The sequence below is a fragment of the Poecilia reticulata genome, linkage group LG1, assembly GCF_000633615.1.
Source record: "Poecilia reticulata strain Guanapo linkage group LG1, Guppy_female_1.0+MT, whole genome shotgun sequence".
NCBI classification, from domain to species: Eukaryota; Metazoa; Chordata; class Actinopteri; order Cyprinodontiformes; family Poeciliidae; genus Poecilia; species Poecilia reticulata.
The window spans coordinates 27,925,941-27,948,787 of NC_024331.1; the positions used below are offsets into that span (position 1 = coordinate 27,925,941).

The 22,847-nt window shown below is 38.2% G+C and overlaps 3 protein-coding genes across 7 annotated transcripts; 2 read left to right on the forward strand and 1 right to left on the reverse strand.

The window, feature by feature from the left end:
• Window positions 1–136: 136 nt before the first annotated feature.
• On the reverse strand, window positions 137–11,486 carry fbxo8 (F-box protein 8). 2 transcript variants are annotated; one of them, XM_008419106.2, is made up of 8 exons: window positions 11,260–11,486; window positions 8,677–8,779; window positions 8,146–8,229; window positions 6,504–6,648; window positions 6,280–6,406; window positions 6,074–6,192; window positions 5,391–5,587; window positions 137–2,201 (listed from the first exon to the last, which is right to left on the reverse strand). In XM_008419106.2, the coding sequence occupies exons 2-8, from the start codon at window positions 8,777–8,779 to the stop codon at window positions 2,014–2,016; spliced, it is 963 nt and encodes a 320-aa protein (XP_008417328.1). In that variant the 5' UTR covers window positions 11,260–11,486; the 3' UTR covers window positions 137–2,013. The 2 variants fall into 2 exon arrangements, with proteins under 2 accessions (XP_008417328.1, XP_008417335.1); XM_008419113.2 differs by lacking the exons at window positions 8,677–8,779; window positions 11,260–11,486 and adding an exon at window positions 8,347–8,485.
• Window positions 11,487–11,708: 222 nt separating this feature from the next.
• Window positions 11,709–16,207, forward strand: cep44 (centrosomal protein 44). 4 transcript variants are annotated; one of them, XM_017304385.1, is made up of 11 exons: window positions 11,709–11,873; window positions 12,265–12,362; window positions 12,771–12,918; window positions 13,138–13,275; window positions 14,007–14,078; window positions 14,150–14,332; window positions 14,448–14,573; window positions 14,696–14,794; window positions 14,940–15,011; window positions 15,657–15,691; window positions 15,975–16,207. In XM_017304385.1, exons 2-11 carry the CDS (start codon window positions 12,271–12,273, stop codon window positions 16,057–16,059), a joined length of 1,050 nt encoding a protein of 349 aa, XP_017159874.1. In that variant the 5' UTR covers window positions 11,709–11,873; window positions 12,265–12,270; the 3' UTR covers window positions 16,060–16,207. The 4 variants fall into 4 exon arrangements, with proteins under 4 accessions (XP_017159874.1, XP_008417349.1, XP_008417356.1 ...); XM_008419127.2 differs by having other exon boundaries at window positions 11,710–11,873; window positions 15,654–15,691; XM_008419134.2 differs by having other exon boundaries at window positions 11,710–11,868; window positions 15,654–15,691.
• A 1,034-nt stretch (window positions 16,208–17,241) lies between these two features.
• dctd (dCMP deaminase) lies at window positions 17,242–22,165 on the forward strand. Its single transcript, XM_008419155.2, has 7 exons — window positions 17,242–17,396; window positions 17,485–17,526; window positions 18,124–18,223; window positions 18,469–18,604; window positions 18,883–18,999; window positions 19,872–19,968; window positions 21,514–22,165. Exons 2-7 carry the CDS (start codon window positions 17,492–17,494, stop codon window positions 21,662–21,664), a joined length of 636 nt encoding a protein of 211 aa, XP_008417377.1. The 5' UTR covers window positions 17,242–17,396; window positions 17,485–17,491; the 3' UTR covers window positions 21,665–22,165.
• Window positions 22,166–22,847: the final 682 nt, after the last annotated feature.

Below are 22,847 nucleotides of genomic sequence, written 5' to 3' on the forward strand. Positions count from 1 at the left end.
TATATATATATATACACACACACACACACACACACACACACACACACACACACACGTATAGAACTAAACCTGTGAGGGTGTAAATCAATTTCCTTTAAAATGTTGATATTTCACAGACTTAAATAAAAGAACAAAATCTTCAAAGTTTCATTTTATTTAGTTTAGGTACATTTCCCCAGTCCAGCCTTTACAGACTCTTTCCATCTCACTTTACTGATCCGTCGTTCAGGCGCCTCACCTCATCCAACGACCCGACAAATGCAGGCCAGCAGGCTTTCACACTTTCCAAAATCCATTAAAAACAACCCAAACATGGACAAATGTAATCCACCACTTCAAATGATCCATATATTAGCATGAACACATTATTATTGATATAAATAAATAAAACTGTCTTCTTCTTTTTCCCACGTCATCAGCAAAGATTAACGCTTTTTTGGAACTTCAGCAGGGGTGATTTACTTTGATCAGACTTTCAGCTGAAGTTGTAGTGTTGGAAATAAAAAAAAATAAATCAAATTGTCAAGCAGGGATCATGGCGTTGTGGCAGGGACAGCTAAAACAACAGAATGACAATCATCTACATTTGTTGTGAATGGGACAAACACATGCAGACGCAAGAACAACGTGGATCCAACTCAGAAGACCAGAGTTTATCCAGTGAGCCAACGCTGTCGGATGGAGGGTCGATCAGCCACACTGGAACAATCAACGTGATCTCAACACTCTCAACATTAACGGTTCAATCCCTAAATGTGTGAAACTCTTCTCCTGCACGGCCAAAGAAGACTGAAACGTTGCTGTCGTTTTGGGATTTAAAATGATGGGTGTCATAAATTCACTTTGTAAAAAACTAGCAGAATTCACAAGGTGTTCTTAATTATTCTCGTCTTGATCAGAAGACGTGGATTCTTTAAAAGCAAACAGAACAGTGTTTGGTTCAGGAACTCAAGTCAGCAGGACAGACAGACCTCTCATCCGTCTGCTGCTCTAAACGTAATAAGTGCTGTTATCACTTATGCTGATGTCGCTAAATGTAGTGTTTTTTGTTCAGCTCAGCTTATTTTGATAGCAGACGACCTGAAGGCCCTATGAGAAGATTTAGTCAAATAAATCCTGTTGTAATTTCATTCCATTCAATCTGGCAGTCACTTTAACTAAATGCAGTCAAATTTACTGCATTAGTACTTCCAGCAGAGCAGCTTGGAAAAGGTTGTCAGACCATATCTAATCTTGAATGTGTGTTAAACTCTTGGCAGCAGGTAATGCTCCTTCTAATAGGATCTTCTCGTTTTGCACCTTACAGGGAGGTATTGCCAAAGCTTACGTGTGAAGAGTGAAATGCACAGCTCTGAATTGTTAGCTGAGCGTGTTTCCATAGCAAACCCGTTTAAAATGTCAGATGTTCAGGAAAATGTTAACACGAAGCTGAGCAGTCTACCTTCATCTAACTTTCAACTGAACCAAACGGATGTTTTAATTCACAACGTGTCAAGTCCGGCTTGCATCCCTCGAGGTTTCATTGTCGCCACGTGAGCAGTGTCAGAGAGAGATGTTTTAAACTTCGGTTTCATCGACAATAACGTGAGGCCAAGCTGAGGAGCGCGGAGCCGGTCGCGGCTGGTGGGACACCAGCAGACCGCGTCCCGGCAGCTGCAGGGGACGGAGGGCAGTGCTTTGTCTCGTCTTCATTCTTCCTCCTCCAATCCTCGTGTTTCAGTGCAAAAATCAGAGCTTCTGTAAAAACCCAGGTTTAGAGTTTGTGTTTTCAGGCAAACTCCACAAGCTTCACTTACACCTTTGATTAAGAACTACAAACTACTGATATTTGGTAGCAAAGTCTGTCTTCTCTTCCAGCCGGCTGGCATGACAGCCGTTCTATTGAAACGCAGGAGCAATAGGATGCTGTATTCCATCCAGGATTTGGAATCTGCTCAAATTAATTTCCTTGGTGTTCCATTATTGTAATGAAACCCGCGGCCCAGTCTCCGTCCCTCGGTGCAGCAGGTGAAGCTACGCGGCCACGTGTCCGATCAGGTATATGTTATCATACAGATGGCCGACGAAGTCCTCGGAGACGTTGTGAGCAGCTCGCCGAGTGTTCCTGATGAACTCCCGCTTTGACATTTTGTTTTTCACGTGCGGGCTGGTGAGGTCTATGGACAGCAGGATCAGACTGTAGCACAGCACGTACACAGCATCTGCAGGGAGCAAACAGACTGTGATCATCACCAAGAATAAAGAAGCTTGTTGTACATGCAGGCACTGTCTGGGCACACAGGGAGTCTTTGTGCAGCACTCGCAGGGATGTCAGTGCAAAAACACAAAGCAAGAAATAATAAGATCAAGAAATAGCAGCAATATTAAATATGTCTTACAGAGAAATGGGAAAATCATATAGTAAATGTGTAAAAAGCTTCTGAGCTTTAGTTTAATTGCTGTAGCCAAGTTTCCATCGACCATAAAATTGGGCAAAGTGGAATTATGAAAATAAATTCCTTGAATGGAAACACGGCAATTAAAAAAAACCACCTCACCCTTTTTTTGCGAGGGTGAGGTGGTTTTTCGGCTGTATCGAAATAATGATCCACAACTGGATGTTACTACCGGCGGGAACGACGAAGAAGATGACAGGAATGGCAGCAGGATGATTTTTTAAATGATTTATCACATGAACAAACTTATTGCATTTCTTATTTAACGGAAATACCACAATAGCAAAATTTTTTGTTTTTTTAGAATATTAGCAGAATATCAACAAAGTTTGCACACATTTGTAATGGAAACGCGGCTATTGATAAATGTAGAAATAACACATTTTTCTGAAAGATAAATTGTCCCAGAAGTTATCGATACGAGTGATAATATTGTTATCTTGAAACCATTTTCAGTAACATCATGATGCTAGTACAAAATCTCAACGTTTAATTTCTAACAAACATTTATTACTGAATTTGGAAGACGTGGTAAATATTTAAAATAAATAAAGAAAACAATCCAAACAACAAATAAAATTGATGCTGAAATCTGGTAACAAAAAAACGGGGCTAGTTGAGACCAAATCACCAGACTGAAGGATTTTATCATCCTGTCCTCAGTAGAAAGAGAGGAAATAAAAATAACAGTCATCCAGTGAAAATTATTGATATTGTTTTAATGTATCATGCATTTAATTGACTTATTGATTAATCACACAAGAGTGGCATTTGATCATTCCTCTCTACACAACCTGTCTAGATAGTAGTGGTGACTCTTTTTCAGTTTTCTGGCAGAACCTGACAGATTTTTATTTCAAACGTCCTCCTGTTTTTAAAAGTTGATGTCAGTCAGTCTGACAGCTTTCCAAGAACCTCTAGATGAGAAACAGGCCTGCAGAACCACAGATCATCCACTATGCTTAACACTGGGCATTAACTGCTTTTCCACACACAGCTCAAACTCACCTGGAGTTTTACTGGAAAGCTCAATCTGACCCAAACATGCAGCTTCCAGCACAGTTTAACCACCTTTACATGCTTATATCAGCGATAACAGGAAAGAAAAGGTTTTCTGTTTTGTACCATCGCTCTCAAATAACAGATTAGATAGAATCTAAAATATTTTTTTAGACTTGGAGACTCCAAGAAGCTCCTCTTTGCCACCGTCCTCCAACAGTTAAGTTCTGGTGGTTTTATTAACTCCTGTCCTCCTGCTTACAGCCTGTGGTGGCCAGAAGAAGAAGGTTCCTGTCCAACCTAGAAAGAACGCGTCTCTGTGTCACATCACATTTATACCCCGGGGGAACAGAACGTAATGGTTTAATGATCGTTCCAAGAAACTCTGGTCAACTTGGAAAGGAAAAGCATAAATTAAAAAAAAGCTTCAATGACTATCTGTGTTTGACTCAAAATTCTTCCCGCACTACATAAATGAACCTGAATCCTAAATTATTTTAGATTTTTTTTTTTTTTGCAAGGCGATGGTACTGAAATAAAAAGATGATTTTTTATTTCAAGGCTTTTTGCACATCTTTACCAGGGCAGCAAACCAATGCTCGTCTTTATGTGCAATTAAATTTTAAAAATGCTGACTGGCCCTCTTTTCACTCGTTCCTAGCCTGATCCTGCTATCTCAATTACTCATACAAGTATGTCCAAAGAGTTAAGGAGAACCAAATGAGGGATTGGGTTCTCTATGGTCCGATGGCTTTAGTAAAGTGGGTCGAGTCATGCCTCATTGACTAGACTGAAGCCAGGGATTACTTGAAGGTAAACCCTCATTTTCAGACTGCAGTGTTTCTGCAGTCTGTGCAGAAACATTGAAGGCAATGGTAGTTAGTTTGTCCCAAAGTGTACAAGTCAGACTATTTCTTCTTTAATCTTTATACCCCATCACTGAAAATGGAATATTTTTAATTTATCCATTTTCCAAATGAAAGCAGGAGTTTCTGGGAACAAAGTCCACCCTCAGGTGAAAATGAAGAAAAATTACATACATGGTGGTGCAATGGAAGAAACACAAGCTATAAACTATATCACTGATGCAGGAAATATTGTGGATGAAAATAAACAGGTAAAAACACAAAATCACATGAGAAACATCTGATTTCTCTGAAAAATTAGATGTTCAGCAGAGAACAGAAGTCAAAGCCAAATTTGATGTATACAACATTTTTAAAACAACTGAAAGTTACTTGATTGCGTTATAAAGTGGCAAAATCAAGTAACTGGAGAATACATAATACCATCGCCGCCTTTAAGCTCGACTGCAGCTGAATGTGGCTCTGGTGCTTTCAGTGGTTCGTATGACTAGAAAAGCCCGTGTTTGTAGAATTTTGTAGCACTTTGTAGAAGTTGCTGTTTGCTTCCACTAAAGCTGCAAGTCTTTGTAAGGCCTGCAGTTTTATTTGAAGCAAACAATATTTCTACAAAACTATTGACTCAGAGGACCTCAGTTCAAATGAACACCGTTTTATGGAGTCCTTTGTGTTGGTCCATCACATACAACCCCAATAAAACACATTGATGTTTGTGGTTGCAATATAATAAAACGCAACAAATCTCAGTGGTGTAAATACTCTATCAAAGTGCTGCAGTCATGAGTGCATTGAAGAGTTTTGTTTGTAAACTGATATCTGACGCTGCTGAGGCCACAGCTTCCAAAAGGAAACAGATCCACTTTTATTGTTGACAGAAAAAAAGCTCCTCTCTTTACTCTTACTGCTCCTTCTGCAGTTTGTTTGTAACTAAATATATGAAAAGCTGGTTAAAGCGTTAGGGAGATGTTGTTTAATAATAACAGTTAGACACATATTTAGATTCCTGGAGGCAAAATCAACAATTTTACGGAAAAAAAAAAAGAATAATTTCCTAAACATAATTAGTGTAGCACAAATGTGTGTATGTTCCTACCAGGGCTAAGGCCAAGGTCACGGACGAGGCCGGGGTTACAGGCGCAAAACCTGTGGCTGAACTTGGTGATGAGCGTTTCCAGATACTCTCCTCTCTCCTCGGGCGCGTGGATGTGCCGGAAAAACTCCCTCAGAGCATTAGGGAGGAACTGGTTGCTGAAGTTATGAAGGGTCACCAACTCGTCCAAGACATCCCGCCTGCACAGACAGAGGAATATTCCCGTGAATACTGACTAATATTAATACTGACTAATGCTTTCTGACAGTCGTGTCACATGAGTTGTACAAAAAGATTTTTCCAATACAGTGAAGAACTACCACTAAATTTAGCAACTGTTTATTTAATATTTCTGGTTTTGTCTATGTATCAAAGTCTAACAAATCAACTAAAGTTATAGATAACATCACTGTAGCTGTAATAATTAGTTTACTTACAAACAATTAGACTTTGAACATTTAGTCATAACTTTTTTTGCATAAATACTGAAAGTATGATATTTATACTCAACTTGATGTTACTGTGAGAATCTTATATAAGCTTATTCAGAATTTTTGCCAATGAACCTGAATTATGTGAACATACAGAAAATGTGTTTTTTTTTATGTGTGTGTGTGTGTGTGTGTGTGTGTGTGTGTGTGTGTGTGTGTGTGTGTGTGTGTGTGTGTGTGTGTGTGTTTCTCAACCTCTCATCCAGGTAAATCCGCAGCATCTTCCAATTGAGCCGTCTGGTGTAGAAAATGAACTTGGCCAGTTCTTTGGGATGATCCACTAGTATTCCTTTAGACATGAAGTAGCTGATGCCCTACATGAACACAAAGAGGACAAAGTGAAGAAAATACAAGTAGCTGAAGACACAGCATATGTTCGACCTGAGGTGTGTCTGACTGACCTCCTGTGGGTTGGCATTGAACGTCAAGCTGCCCTCGTCTAGTTGAAGGTAGAGTCTTCGGTATGAGAAGCCAGCAGGTAGTCTCTTGTTGTAGATAGAGCAGTGACCCCATGTGGACTTGCACAGCCTGATGGGATATTAAACAGAAGATTTAAAAAAAACAAAACAACAAAAATGTTAAAAAGTATTTTAATTAAAGTAGAAAAGAAAGAGAAGCGCCGTACCCCTGCCACAGATATTCATCATTTCCCAGGTCTTGCCAGACGCAGCCAGCCAGGCACAGATCAGTAGCATTCAGGTAGGAGAGGATGGTGATGCCTAGTTCAGGTGGAAGCATCTCCAGATCTATAAACCCATGCTGCTCTTTACCTACAACCCCCCCGCACCCCCGGAAAACAGAGGGGAAAATAGAAAACGTGTTTAGATCTAGGAAACTTTTCCCTGCTGCCAAAGTGTGGAAAATTCAAACTACCGTATACCTGGGTTTTATTTCAATATGCTGAACACGGCTGCTCTTATAATACCTATAAATGCAGAAGCTTTTCTCTGTAATAGATTTTTAAACAGTAGTGAGCCCTTTGGGGAAATGTGGGCTTGGAACAAACACTTAGGAGGGTTTGATGGGGTTTTTAAGAGCCATTTGTTTCACTATGGAGCAGCAGGATAACTGTATGGATCCTTTTTATTGCTCTGTGTATATATTGGATTTTGTCAAAAGAAGGAGGAACGCAAACAGAATCTTTTCATTAGTGTTTGTTTCTTTACAAATCCCAGCTCCTGTGAAGGGATGCCTGCGCCAGCGAGAAACAATGTTAGCGCGCCCCCTAGTGGCCACTGTGCCAAAAAACACCAGTGAAATGCGTCAAATCCGGCCCACCAGAAAATGTTCTGGCTCTCTAGAGTCTAGACTCTATAAACAGAACCTTCAAGAATACAGATGTGTGCTTAAATATTATTTCATCAATCAGATCAGCAATTGTATCTGTAGAATATCAAATTAAATCAAAGTGGAAAGATGTTTCATATTTATTTTCAAGTTCTCATCGCATCCAAAGACGGCTTTTTGTTCAAAGTTCAGTGGTTTGTTTAAACACACGTTTGATCTTAATGTGGCCCAAAATGAAAATGAGTATAACTCCATGTCAGAATTATTTGATGATCTAATCAGGATTAATCTGATTGGTCAGGACTGGGAATGTGAGCAGGATGTGATAATGTGTTAAACTTTAAAATCTTTTTCTTTCATTTCTGACATTTAACACAGTCATGCTTTCATTATGTTTTATTAATCCAAAAGACATAAAAATGACATCCTATGACTGTTTAGAGTTCTTAGCATCAGTAATTGTTCATTTGGAGCTTTATCGTTACAAACCCACATCACAGGCTTATTGTGGCTGGATTCTTTGACACCTTCCCTTTTTGGAAGTCTCCATAATATTTTCCCTCTACCCATCCCTCGTTTAATTTCCTTTTCAAACAAGATCAAACGACAAACACTAAAGAACTGCGAGTTAGCTGTACGACAGTGAAAACTTCCCAATGAGTTGATTCTTTTTTAAATTAGAATACATGATCGAGTCTGACATTGCAAACTTTTACAGAGACCAGTTCAACAACCTAGAGAAAACCTAAAGTTCATAAATTCTCAATTACAAATATTAACAATAAACAGACACTATTAGCTGGTTACTGATAGGTAATTTCATCAACACTGGTCTTCAAAGAATCCATAGTTTGATGTTATGTCAGTCCTTTGTATCTATAGCAACCCTCAAATCTTCTAGGAAGTTTAAACATTATTTAGTAGAGTGTTTAAGAGAGACTCAGAGTAAGTATAGCTTTCCTTTTGACATTTATTCATACCTCTGCGTGTCTTCAGCAGATGATAGATGTCAGGGCTGTAACAGTGCTGTGGTGCTCTTCTCTGGCAACCGCCTCCATCTCTCCCTAAAAAGGAAATGAATAGATAAATAATGAAATGCCAAATTTAAATACTAAATGGCATTTTTTACCCAAACTCTATAGCCATTAGTTTAATTCTATCTGGTTAACCACTAAACTCACATGGAAAGTTGAAGAGATTGTTCATTTGTCTGTAAGTGACCAAACTTCTAAAATCTCTCACTGTACACAAGCAGCGACAAGAGCAGCAAACAGTCCAATTCAATCTTACTAAACAACTGAGGCCAAGATAGAAGACAAAGACTGATTGTTCTCCATTGGCTTTCTTCAACTGAACTGTTTTAAACAAAACCAGAGCTCTGCCTTAAGAAATTAAATGGTTTTGATTCAATTTCATCTGTTTTGTTTCGAATACATTGTGTCTTTAAATGAATATTTACCCCACAGGTTGTATGTTAAATACCTGTGGTATAAGGAAAATGGTAGAAATACCTTGGTCTCGTCTGACTCCTCCGCTCTCAGTCAGTTGGTCGGCCAGCTCTTCCTGAAGCTGCTGCTGTTGTCTGGGAGGAAGCCTCCACAGTGCCTGACCCATCTGCAAACAGCACAGATGCACGTTGCAGTAAACAAAACCAACGTAACCTAGGGGATCACTCCAGACAACTGGTGGTAACTAATAAAAAAACGGAATATTACTGCCTTCTTCTTTGTCACTCTGCAGTAGTTTACCACACATCACCAGCATTGTAAATTATCAGAGCGTTTAGATAAACTGGAGTTATGTTACATTTTATTTGATCTTCCTTGAGATTTTGTTATGATAGTTCAGTTGTTGTTTTTTTATTGCGCAAAGTGTTAATATGCATATTCATCAGAAAGTTCAGATTAGCTACATTTATTTCTGTATAGCCAGCACACGCTACCGAGTCCATTTAAAATCAATCTATCAAGCTAAAAACTGCCAAAGACGGATGGACGTGTCTTGATATTTCAGTACAAGTTACCTCAAAATAAAAGCATGCAGCAATGCTTTGATTTACGTCAAGACAACTTAATAAGATAAAAATTGCTGCAAAGAGTATTGACTGTTAAAACTCTGCGCATCATCAGGGACTTCAAACTGTTAATGAACAAAGATGGAGATTCTATGGGACAGACAGAAGAAGAGTGCTACACAGTTCCTTCCTCTAAAGAATCATCCTTCCTTTGTTTGAGACATCTGGAAAAGGATTTCAGAAAGTGACTAATCTAAGTTTGGTGTCATGCTTGTGAGCTTTCTTGTCTCATCAGTGAAAAGTGAGATTAAAACCATCAATACCAACTTCTTTCAACAATTTATTCAATATCTGATAACACTCTGTGTATTTCCAAGCATGCAGGAGTTTGTTCCATGTGGCAAAAGTACTATCAAAGCTGCTCAAACACCACGATTTTAAATTTTGGAACAATTATCAGATCTTAACCCAATTAATAACATGTGAACAGGTTTAAAAAGTAGTTTATATTACATTAAGCATTGATATTATTACGTTCAAACTTAAAGCAAAGTGTTTAGTTTATGAAGCATGGGAACATTTGCGGCAAGCAAAAATATGTATTAAGCTGTTGAAATCTAATTTATTAACCATATGATAAACTTTCAGGTGAACGACAACATGGATTTTATAAAAAAAAAAAAAAAAAAACCCCACAACAAAATAACTTGACAAAAAAATTCCATCCATATAAGAAATGACAATCATATCCAGGCACAATACAACTGGCCCCTTTTAGTAAGAATATGGAATAAAAGATGATCTGCAGCATTTCAGATAAATTTAAATTGTTATGAAGAAAAATCAACACTGGTAAAATTTTACTCTAAACATCTCCCCAACTATTCAATTGCAGTTTAGTATACCAGATATACTACACAGTTAGGCTGACTTTATTTATACTGCCACCAGATTTAAAACTGTTTTAAAAAGCGGCGTTATTTTCAATGGCATGTCCAAATGCATGTATAATCTCATCATTAATCAGTCAAATCCTTTATTGTATTTTTCATTTTTTTTGACATACTTTTTCACGTGTCCTTTTGTTCACTTCAAATATTCTCAGTCGGCTTCTGCCCTCCATTAAAGAAATCATTACGTACAAACAGAAGAAACATGATCAACAACTAATTTTGCAAGGGGTAAGAGGAATAGAGAAAAAAGAAAAACTAGCTCCAAAGGGAAATTAAACAAACAAATAAAAATTGTGCCAACCTGTATACTGTGTTGAAACACTCTAAAAATGTTCAAGCCACAAATTATCATGAGGCACTGCCATAGCTTTGGGTCATATCTGAGTAAGAATACTCCTCATGATTGTTCACTGGTTAAACAAGTTTTGACAGTATTTGGGTCACTCGTGAAAAAAGCAGCACAGCCACAAAAAGCAGCCTCAGAACACGCAGACGTTTTTCCTTTACAACCACTTACTAATATTTTATCAATATGAATACATTTTGCGGGTTTCGTTTGCGACATCGGCAGAGTTGGTTGTCAACCCCTTCAATTTATAATTAATTCCTTAATTATGTCAACAAAGGAGAGAGTAGTCCTGCTTTTTCTTTTCCTGTATTCGGCACTTAATGAATAATATTCGATGACAACGCGATCTATTTAAGTGTGGCATGATGAGATGAGATGGCAGCTTTCTTAACACGCTGCCCTGTCCCGGTTTCCTTCTCGGTATCAGCTGTGTTGCATAAACAAATCCGCTGCACTGTTGTAAACATCAACGGTGGAACTTTCAGCAAGCAAGTTAGTATGACCTGTAGCCCCGCCTTCCCTTCACTGTCATTGGCCAAATATGTGACAGCAGCAGTTAAACGGGAATCTGATAGGTAGGTTTCGCTTTCCCTCAAAAGCTAACAGAAATCCCCATGCTAGCTTGCAAAGCTAGTTTAACTTGACAACAGAGAGCCATAATTTCTATTTTTTTCAGCAGTAGATTGTTAACGGACTCGTGTGTTGTTTGTTATACTAAATTACTGTTCTTACTTTATTATTTTGAGACAACCTCGTAAAAAAAACTCCTGTTACCTACCTGAGTTTAGGGATTCCTTTGACAACCTGACCTGCACACTAGGACAAGTGAAAATGCTGATTTCATGCATTCAAATGCAGCCCGTAGTCATCTCCCAAACAAATCCCACCACACACAGATAATCCGCTCTGATTCAGAAACCTCCTTCCATAGCGGGGTTCTTTGCTATTATCACAAAGCTATCATCTGTTTACAGCCTCCTCCTCCTCATACTGTCACTGCTGCCCCGCCCCTTCCTCCGCTGTCATCACAGAAGCAACGTTATCCGCAATGTTCGAAATAAATAATGTCTCTTATTTTTCTGGTTAAAAGCACAATATAAAGAGGGGGTATAAACACTACAACCGGGCATAAATAATTTTTTCTACATGCGTTTTAAAAAAACTCAGAAAGCAAGTCCGTGAAAGCTGCGTCATCGGTGTCAAAACGTCGTTTTACGTAGGGGGTACGTAAGCGTGGAGCAGCCAATCCCGCGTCGTGCCGTTGAACACCCGGCAGAAACAAAAGTACCAGAGGCAGAAATTTGTACTAGCTAGTAAAGTCGACATTTTACTAAGCGCACCAGCTAACTTGTTAAAACGTGTTCATTATTGTCCGCTACAGTTCGGGGTACGGTAAGTGGTTATTAATTTCTATGCAAAATCACGATACTTTTTTTTTCTTTTATTGACGACGGCCAAGATTTATCAGTTGGTTCAATAATTGTTCAAAGCCTGTTCATCTGGATTTGACACGGCACACATTTCATCTGCTTTAGCTCCCGATCTAAACTCATTACGTTCTAGAAAATACTGTTATTTTTGATTGGTGGAACCTTAATTTGATTTGTTAACGCCGAAAAGGGGCAATTTTAAGACTCTTAATCCTGGTGTTGTCTGACGTTGTCAGTCATAAATATTTCCCAAAACACTAAAAGTTGTAGCTAAACGCTGCACTTAGAGCATATAGTGCCTGCTGTGTTGTTGATGTTATAGATGAAAACGAAACTGTGTGTGTTTCCCGTAGGCTACAATGATTTCTGCAGGAAATGTCCAGAGTTGCCTCAGGAAATTGGAAGCTCTGCTGCGAGTGATTAAGTACCCATCAGATGTTGATTACAGTGGGTAAGCCTTCCCAAGTTTCCCATGACAAAAATGATTGTAAGCCATGGAATACTTTTTCATTGAAACCTGAGTGTTCTTGCTCAATGTGAAAAACTATAAGTTGTAGGATCTCGGGTCTGAAAAACTATATATTTCCAGACTTTATTTATTATCCCTTCATCTAATTGGGATAAGGAACTTAACAGAGTCAGAGAATGCTTTCCTTCATGGAAATCATTCATTATGCCCGGAAAGAAACTTTAATGATAACTTTTGCTATTACAGTTTTTGTTCTTATTGTTAAAATCATGCCAAAACATTAAACACTGTTGAGTTTTCTACAGTGCATTAAGTCGGTGTTTAAATCTAACCAGCTGACATAACAGTTACATTCGTCCTCAGTGTTGATGGTGTTTGTTTCTGCATCAGGCTTTCCAAAGGAGACCCCTCCTCTTTTCTGCCCATAGTGAGCTTCACCCTCACCACATTCTCTCCACCTTTTGCTGAGCAGCTTGTGGCAGCTGGACTGGAACTGTCCGGCAAAACCGACCTCAGATTCACTGACACGCTTTATAAGGTAACCCGGACCCATGCAGGGAGCAGAAAGAGAAAGATGCTGCGTAACAATCAGATTAAGATCTGCTGACTAAAGCAAACACAAGCTTCTGGCTGCATTGGACAGTTTTTGCCTCAGATATTTTTTGTCTCGATAAAAGTTTGGCACAAATTTATAGTGTCATTTTATTTAGTTCTACAAGTTTATAGTCATACACTTGTTTGCATGCTTTGCCTCCAGGTTCTTAGAGATATCTTCCACTATAAGCCCATACTGACCAAGGAGCAGTTCCTCCAGTGGGGGTTTTCTCAGAGGAAAATCTCCTTCATCTGTGACATCATTAATCTGGTTCTGCAGAGACACAAGCAGCTCCACAAGGTAACACATTTAGAAGGAACGTCTGAGAAACGGATCATTGGGGACAGATTTAAATCCAGTTATTGAATAACAACTTAAAATTTTACAGTAACTCAGATTAAACTGATTCAGTACAGACATGACAGTTTTTCACAAAAACAAAAAAAAAATCAACATTTGTGTACTAGGTCATAATATTATGTAATTAAGATCAGCAGAACTAGCTGTGTTTTTGTTTACCATATAATTGTAAAATTTGACATTTTGTAAATAAAATTGCTAAATGTGGCAATTAAAAAAAAACAAAACTCTGATAAGTTTTTGCGGTGGGATGTTTTTTTTTTTTTTTTGGCCGTATCCAAATTGGTTCACTTTGAAAAATTGCGATGGAAAAAAAGATGACTGGAAGTAGTTGGAGGATTACAGCACAGCCTGACTTAAAGTGGACAAACTTATTCACCTGGATTTTCTCTCTTTTCCAATGGAAACACTGCAATTGTTTTTTTGACATTAGCAGAATATTGACAAAGACACATTTGTAACTCAAATGCAGCTACTATGTAGCATTTAGAAAAAAGACACAGATGAAATGATATAAAGTTAAAACGTTACATTAGTCAGCTGCTCAACAAAAACATACACCTTATGCTTCCAAAAGTTTTAACCATGAGGAAATAAATGTATGATAACTATAGACAGTTCCATATTATAATTTCAGATTATTTGAAGTATGTGTGGTTTTTTTTTTGTAGCCCAAAGTGAGATATCCTACTAAACACAACATCAGAAAGAAAAGTCATCCGACACCCACTGATGCAGATGCTGTAAGTCTAATGCTGAGATTTATTCCACCAGGACTTGATATGTTTTTTAACAAAGTTCCATTTTGTTTTAGGTGTCCAAAAATCCCTTTGTGGAAGATCACAGAAGAAACCCTTTCCATTTCGCTTATCCAGCCAAAAGAGACACTTTTCCTGCTGATGATGAAGGTTCTACCCATCACTCTGAAATATCCCCGTCTAGTTCATCTGAAATCCCAACTCCAGATGAAGAGGAGCCAAAGGAGAGCTTTTTATTTGTAAGTGTAATGAAAAAGTAGATTAGTTGATGGTTTGTTCGTATTTATTGAACAATTTTACGTTGAACACACTTTTTTTATTTTTTTTTATTAGTCATTTCTTTCTGTCTTTCAGTCATCGAAGGTAGAGGGAAGACTCTCGGCTTTGGAGGATAATATTGACACCCTTATGTCTGCGTTCAACAAGCTGAATATTCTGGAAAAACGACTCGAGGAACTTGAGCTCAAAAATGAAAACAAGGTTTGTAAAATATTAAACTTTTTAAAATCTTAACTTATTAGTTGATTTTCAAAAAAAAAATATCTAATAGCATTTCCTCACCATCAATGGTTAAAAAGTGTGATATTCTCTTTCATTTTCAGAATGATGAGGAAGTTGTTATGGTACCCAAAGAAAGTTGGGAAAACCTGGTGAGCAGAGTGGTGTTACTGGAAGCTAAGCTGGAGCTAAGGGATACTCAGGTTGGGCATCAAACTGGAACAATTTAATTCACTGATGTTGAGTCTTTGTCTGTAAAAGAGACAAAATGTAAGGTTGATTGGAAATATCTAAAACCACGTATTTTCACTGCATATGAATACTTTTTTTCCTCCTTTCTTTTCGTAGCTTAATGCTTCGTCCCCAGCAGAGCCACTCACCTCCTCCCATTGCTCACTTTCAGCTGTCGATTCCTCACAGGTGAGAACAATTTCTTACCCCTGAGTATCTATCAGGCAGTCACACTCGAATCAGCGTGTTTCACAGACAGGTGTGTATGTTTAGCAAGACAATTTGCAATTAGTTCATTGGAGGTCGGGCACCCACACCAAGGAGGGGACCTCTTGAAATAAATTACATGTATATAGTTAAGCCCAAAATTACCCATACACCTGGCAGATCTTTATTTAAAGTTATTTTTTTTCATTCAACCAAGAAAATTGTTTCTGATAGGAAATCAGGCAGGCATCTCTAAAGCATAAATTTTTTTTAAGCTTTTAAAAAATATTGTTTTTATTTGTATTTTAATAAAAATTGGACAGATAAAATGTACACCCCTCTCTGAAATCAGTAGACAAAGCTTTATGGATGTTAGAGCAATCTTTGTCATCTTTTCATGTCACCTTTGTTATCATGCATCAGGGCAGATTTATGTGTATTTTTCCAAATTGCCACCAGGGGCGCTATTGGCACGATTTTATTTTTCTCTCATTTTTAGCTGTTACATTTTTATAAAACGGCTAATAACTTTTTATATTGCATTTTATGAGTATCATTAGTAGAGAAAACACACTGACTTTATTTTGAGAAAAAAACCCGATGCTGTTTTTCTTGTTTGTCCAGAAGGAGCTAAAGGAAAGTCTGCAGAGGATTACTAACATGTAAGTTTTCCTTTATGTCATAACTGTTCATAAGATGCCATTTAGCTCCCCATTCTGTTCAATTAGATATTAAAGCAGTAGAAAGCATGTTTTGTTTCTGTTTAATGTTATGAACAGGAGTTTAACATGCCAAAGTTACTCTCGGTTTTGGATTCTCTAATAGAAAGATCAGTTGTATTTAAACCCTCAGACCTTTATTCTTTTATAGCCCTATTTCTCAACATTAGGGTTGTTAAGCTGGTGTTTTATTTTACCTTTTTGTGTGCTTTTTTTTTTTTTTTAGGATGAAGGAAACTTCTAGTCTGCTGAAGAACAAGGAGTCCTGCAGCATCCTGCATCTAAATTCTGACAGTGGAGTCACGTCTTAGCTCTTAATGTTATAGTAAATGGACACTTTTCTGTCTTTTTTTAAAGTTTATTGAGTATATATATGTATGTATCCCCAATGATCCCTTTTATCAATGCATTAAATTTACTACCAGATAACATTTTGACATTAAATTGTTTGTTTTTAAATGGTTGTGAATGTAATTTTTTACCACAATGTAGTGTTTATTCATTCTCTCCTGTATTATTGTCAAGCCAAAAAAAACAACAACAAACTGTCCAGTTGGGACACATGCTGACCTGTCCCCACGTCTAAAACTGTCAACAATGGGCACATGACTATCACAATCGGACTCCAGAGTAATAAAAGTGGTCTGGTATGATACATTGTTATAGATGCACTTTGCAGCTCCCATGTTTCAACTACTGGGACTGGAAGAATTTCCTGCTAACATTTTTGCTATGCGACAGCAGAACAAGTCTTTGGGGATCTAGAGGAATTCATGCCTAGATGGGATGTTTTACAAGCAAAAGCGAAATCAACACACTATTCAGCAGGAGGCCATCTTGTTGTCCTGAGTCTAGTTTATGTTGGAACAAAAAGAGTCTGGAAAACTTACAGCAAAGACACAAGCTGCCATTGTGGCATGACTTTGCATTTCTAATCATTTAAGAAGATACTTTACTAAAAGCAAAGTGGAAGTTAAATTCCTTGTGTGCACAAAACACAAAAGTTATAGGTCTGATTTTGAATTATTGTTAAACAGCGTTTTAACTAAAACTCTGAGGTTTAAGCCCGAAGTCCTAAAAGGGGTGCGGGTTTTAATGTTTTTATCTTTAAATCTCTTTCTCACCGTTTATTCAATGTCACATGCTGTTTTTATTTTAATCATGTAAAGCACTTTGAAATGCCTTGCTGCTGAAATGTGCTATACAAATAAAATTTGATTGATTGATTGGTGGTATAACTGTCACTAACCTTTAGGTTTTGTTGAAATTGTTAGAATTTTATTCAGTTGAACAACTTAGAACTGCTGCTTCTTAACTTCCTTCCTTTTTGAGAAATTATACATCGCACAAACAGGTAAGGCTGGTCTGAAATTATTTCGTTGTATTTGTAAATTGCATCCAACAGGTGGCGATAAAGAGATGGGCGTGAATTACAAGATTGGAAGTTTTTACGCCCCTGAGCAGGTCTAACAGGGTAATCTATAAATATGAAATAACACAAGACCCATTCTTTAAGTATCAGCAGTGAAGTCAGTCTGGTCTGCAATACCATATTTTTCATCACATGTACAAATCAGAGTTTTTTTAGTGAAAGGACAGAAGTTGTTGCTTCACCTGTCAGATTACGCATCGGGCTCTTTAACCCACGGTAAAAGCGGGAATTCTTTCCCCTTTCAGAGTAACCGGGTTCTGTTGGTGTTTGTTTTCGCTGCTCAAACTTTGCTTCCTGTCTTCAGTGCAACTATGGAAGAAAACAAGTTGCCGGACCTGTTGAATGGGTAAAACCTCGCTTATATTACAAATGACTAACATGTCCGAAGAGTCAGATAATAACTTGAATGTTTCGTCGTATGCGGTTTGTTTTGTCTCAATCTCCAGCCTGAGAATGTTCGTCAGCATGTCTGTCACATGTATCACACACAAAAGTTTGTTACGTTAAGATGGACCGTGAACAGTTGATATATTAGAAATAAGTTTCATGCCAGTCCTATGTATGAGTTTTTGAGTGAAGGAATTTTGTCTCTCCAGCTCAAAGATTTTGTTTGGTGTTTTTCCTCAAGCAAAATTTGACTCAGTCTTATCCAACTCGCAACGTTTTAAAGGTTAACTTGGATAATTACGAGCTGTATTAAGAACTGATGATGATTAGCACGATCACCAGGTTTTAATCCCAAAATCACGAGGCTTTAAATTTGAGTTTTCTGACCTGGAAATTCTGATTTCAGAGCAAGAAATGAAATTTATTAAGTTAAGTCTTCATCCTCCACATTTCCTATGTCAACGATTACTCAGAAGTCAGGACAATGAATTCAGCTAAACTTTTCTTTTCTCCATAATTCATTATTAAACTGTATTCTGTCTTTGTGTGTCTGCAGTGGCGCGACCCGGAAAAGGGATGATTACCTGGAGTGGCCAGAGTATTTCATGGCTGTGGCCTTTCTGTCAGCACAAAGGAGCAAAGACCCAAACTCACAGGTGAATGGATGGAATAAAGATACTTTGGCTAGGGTTGACAGTTGCATTTTTATTAACTACTTAACATATTTAGATATTTTAACGATTTGATGGAGTGTTTTCTGTATAATGTGTGTCAAGTTGAACGTGTGTGTGTGTGTGTGTGTGTGTGTGTGTGTGTGTGTGTGTGTGTGTGTGTGTGTGTGTGTGTGTGTGTGTGGTAAATAACTGATGTTTTTGGACCCTCTCTCTCTCTCTCCCGGCAGGTGGGTGCATGCATAGTGAATCAGGAGAATAAGATTGTTGGCATTGGTTACAACGGCATGCCCAATGGTTGTGATGACGACCTGTTGCCCTGGTCGCGTTCTGCTGATGACCGCCTCAACACCAAATACCCTTATGGTAGGAACTCATCGCCATATGCAGATCAATGTGTTTCAGATCAAAATTTGGAAAAATTTTGAATAAGAGTGCCTTTTTTTCCATATGTTTTAAAAACCTGACATGGAGATTCTACAGGTTTATTTAAATGTTTTGGATTGTGAAATTGTTAAAAGAGTAATTTGTGGATGCACACTATTTTGGGGTTAACATAGATATTGCTCGTTGTTTTTTGTAATGTAATATAGTTAAAATGGATGTAAAGTAACCCGCCTCATATTGTCTGTTTGGTCCCACAGTGTGCCATGCAGAGCTGAACGCCATCATGAACAAGAACAGCGCTGATGTGAAGGGATGCACAATGTATGTGGCTTTGTTCCCATGCAATGAGTGTGCTAAACTCATCATCCAAGCAGGTGAGTGTTGGGACCACACAGCTAAAATAAGCTCATTATTAGGACGCCTCATAAGAGCCTTTTATTGTTATTCATTTCTCATTTTTACTTTTGGGGTTTAAAGAGGAAATTTCACTTCATAGTGTTTGTTGATTGTAGGACTGGAACGAAAGATTATTTTAATAATTGATTGTTCTCACAATTAATCAGATAAAAAAAATGGACTCCTTGCAGATTTTCCATTTAACCTTTATACACTGTTGGATATATATTAAAAATGCAGATCAACAAATAATTCTGTGCCTTTCTTAAATAAGACAAATCTTATTACCTAAAATTTAATAACGCAGCTTTCCTTTAGTGAATTTGATGAGCTGGGGGTAAAACATATTTTTGACAAAGGTGTTTTTGTCTTAAATTAGCAAAATATACTTATATTTTCTGCAGTTTTGGCTTAATTACTGCTCTGAAAATGTTGGTTTTCAGTAAATGATTTTTCTTTAAGTCTGCATGCTCCAGTTACTAATAATTGATTAGTAAATTAGTTGATCATTTCAATAATCGAATAATCCGATTAATTGTTTCAGCTCTAGTTGATTGCTGTAAAACCTTCAGGTGTTTTCAGACTAAAGCTTCTTTCATATCTGCTGTATAACCTCTGATTGGTTCCTGTGGAAATCTGGCCACGTATCAGTCCATCCTGTCTGTTTGGAAAATACTCTTTGAAATTTATGACTTATAAACTAACAAAAACTCTTCAGCAGGGCAACAACTTAAATCTGCAAAGTTGCACCTCAGCTGTAAATCTGATCTGGGTTGAACGTCGTGTAACTGATGCATCTACATGTTTAATAGCTAAAATCAGTTCTGTGTCTCTGCTGCTCTCCATCCAGGACTTAAAGAAGTTGTGTATCTTTCGGACAAATACCATGATACACCTGAGATGGTTGCTTCCAGAAGGCTGCTCAGCATGGCTGGAGTACAGTTCAGGTAGATCACAACGCTGTTGGCTTCCTGCTTTATTTATTCATCCATGTGTGATGGGGGGGAAATTGAGCTCAACCAGGTGTTTCTGGAGGTTTAGTAGGTCGAGCTCCTGGTTTAGAAAAGTCTAGAGACCAGTATTAATCAGTTTTTAAAAAGAAAATGTATTTGACTTTTATTAAAAAGCCTTCTTCGATGTCCAATGCTGATTTTTAAAAAAAAATTTCTTTCCATTTTTTCTGTCTGAAAAGTTGCTGCATATAGTGGCAAAGTTGCTAAGTTGGCAACAGTGGGGCGACTGTTTTTAACCATGCATGTGCATAAGTGACCTGGTGGACAGGTCTGTCTGTCACTGACCGACCGACCCACCCACCCACATGTAATAGTGGCTGATTTTCAGACCTTTGGTTTATGATGATCACCAACAATTAAGGAAATCGGGGCAGAAATGTGTGTGGGGCTGCACAGTGGCGCAGTTGGTAGAGCTGTTGCCTTGCAGCAAGAAGGTTCTGGGTTCAATTCCCGGCCCCAGTCTTTCTGCATGGAGTTTGCATGTTCTCCCTGTGCATGGTGGGTTTTCTCTGGGTACTCCGGTTTCCTCCCACAGTCCAAAAACATGACTGTCAGGTTAATTTGCCTCTCCAAATTGCCCCTAGGTGTGAGTGTGTGTGTGCATGGTTGTGTGTCCTGTGTGTCTCTGTGTTGCCCTGCGACAGACTGGCGACCTGTCCAGGGTGACCCCGCCTCTCGCCCAGAATGTTAGCTTGAGAAGAACCAGCAACCCTCCCGACCCCACTAAGGGACAAGGGTGTCAAGAAAATGGATGGATGGGGCATAAATGTAAAACATAGACAAAATAGTAACTATTAGTTTCTTACAACTTGGATGTAAACAAAAGTTAACTTAATCTGATCCTACAAAAAGTGGTAAAAATAACATCTCCACCCTCCCACCGATGTGTTCTTAATTGATAAGAGGGTTTAATAGTTCCCAAAATAATCACATCATTTCCAAATATTTTAATTATTTACAGACTTAAGTTCCAAACTAGTTTAAGTTTATTCTAAATGCACTACAAAAACACAAAAGTGTTTAGTTTCTAGTCCAAATATCTTAGTTTTGTCTTATTTGCTAACTTACAAGTAGCTTTTCAGTGAGATATAGGATCTCGTTTTAAGTAAATAACTTCACTCATAATATTGGAAAAATGTCTTGTTGTAAGTGAAATAATCAGGAAGTTATGTAGGTTTTTGTCCAATCTGGCCTCCAGATCTGTGCAGATATTTGATTTCAGATTTTTAAAAAAATATATATTAGTCTTTTATTAGATCGGAGAAGTTTCTCTCTCTCTCTCTCTCTGGAAGCTGCTCAGCTCTCGTTGACAGAGCGACGACTCGACTGAACCGATTCCATCGTGAGACGGGGGCCATGGCAGGAAATGTGATTGGAAAGGATTGACCTTTACCCTCTCGACAAGCCCTGCCAGTGTTGTGTGCATCATCAACTCGTCTGTGTGATTTGACCTTCAGTTTTTCCTCCGTGTTTTGACAGGCAGTTCAAGCCCAAGAGGTCTGAGATTGTTATTGATTTTAATTCCATTAACCACCGGGGAAACGCTGGACTCTGCCACCAGCGAGGGGAGCAGCTGAGCCAAGCAGACGGAGAAAGACCGGATTCTGCCGCCGTTTCCATGAACTCCTGAACACGCTGGTGTTCAGCAGGGAAGTAGTTTAATCCTCACAGTTTGGAAAATGGAATTCAGCATTTTATTTAGCGTGAGCATTGTGTTTGATTTTTTATTTTTTTCGTGTACATTTGAAGCTTCACTGTAGCTTTATATTTTTATTGGTTGTAAATACTCTTAGTGCTGGATATCATTGCTACTGTGCATCACTCTGGATTGTTACGGATGTGGAAATCCCCCTGTGGTTTTTACCACCATTTTATTACAGTTTGCTTACATTTTAGACCCGACATGCTAAGAAGAGGCTTGTTTAAAAACACACACACACACACAAAACTATGTGAGCTAATGACTTTCTTTTGTTACGCTGACAGTCATTGACAGCTAATCGGATGCACACCATTGAATTAGTATTCTTATTAATGAGGAGGGAAGGCAGATGTTTACACCGTCCCTCCTTCTACTGTGGCAGCCATCTGTGCCTCCCAGTGCAATAAAAGTGAGATGACAAAAGCTTAATGATTTTTTAAATTCTTTTAAAAGCATGTTCACAGTTTGCATAATTCCATAGATGATTGAACAAAAAGCTGTTTGTTTTTAAAGACGACTTACAATTAGCACAACTCCCCACCTGGCTACATGTGGTTTTACTGGGATGTCGGAATGACTAACCTCTCTGCATACCTGGTGATGTATGATCATATTCAATATTGATAAAATGTATTAGGGTTGGTGTATGGGGGAATTTTCCTGCCATAATTTTTAGTTTGGAAGCAGGGTTTCATGTCTTTAGTTCTCAAAAACTTGTGCTTACATTTTCAGTTTGAAAGCAGGACTTTGCGTCGCCTCGCAATGTAGGGAGAAACGACAACGCAGGTTACTGCAATCTACAGTAGCCACACAGGCACACCCGTAGAAAGAAACAAACGCATCTGACATAACACTAATTCTATTGGCTGATAGGTTGCCAGGCAACGGGACTGTTCTGTTCTGAGAGAGCAGAAAATGATTTGTAAGGGAGCAGAAGTGTGCAAGGAGATTTGATATGATTAGACAAGTTTTGAACGCGAGGAGAAAAGTTTGAGAAAGAGCAGAAGTTCAGAGTACAAGCATTACAAGTTTTAAGAGAGACATTAAGTCCTGCTTTCAAACTGAAAAGCAGGACTTTAAAAGTTTTGAGAACAAAAAATATGAAATCCTG

Bases quoted from the DNA above. Each gene is read 5' to 3' on its own strand.
- dctd (XM_008419155.2), top strand. From the start codon at position 17,492: ATGGAAGAAAACAAGTTGCCGGACCTGTTGAATGG. The intron at 18,224-18,468 runs GTGAATGGATGG...CTCTCCCGGCAG, and splicing joins GCAAAGACCCAAACTCACAG to GTGGGTGCATGCATAGTGAA. The intron at 18,605-18,882 runs GTAGGAACTCAT...TTGGTCCCACAG, and splicing joins CAACACCAAATACCCTTATG to TGTGCCATGCAGAGCTGAAC.
- cep44 (XM_008419127.2), top strand. From the start codon at position 12,271: ATGATTTCTGCAGGAAATGTCCAGAGTTGCCTCAGGAAATTGGAAGCT. The intron at 14,333-14,447 runs GTAAGTGTAATG...TCTGTCTTTCAG, and splicing joins CAAAGGAGAGCTTTTTATTT to TCATCGAAGGTAGAGGGAAG. The intron at 15,692-15,974 runs GTAAGTTTTCCT...TTTTTTTTTTAG, and splicing joins CTGCAGAGGATTACTAACAT to GATGAAGGAAACTTCTAGTC.
- fbxo8 (XM_008419106.2), bottom strand. From the start codon at position 8,779: ATGGGTCAGGCACTGTGGAGGCTTCCTCCCAGACAACAGCAGCAGCTT. The intron at 6,407-6,503 runs GTACGGCGCTTC...ATATCCCATCAG, and splicing joins GATGAATATCTGTGGCAGGG to GCTGTGCAAGTCCACATGGG. The intron at 6,193-6,279 runs GTCAGTCAGACA...GTGTTCATGTAG, and splicing joins TCAATGCCAACCCACAGGAG to GGCATCAGCTACTTCATGTC.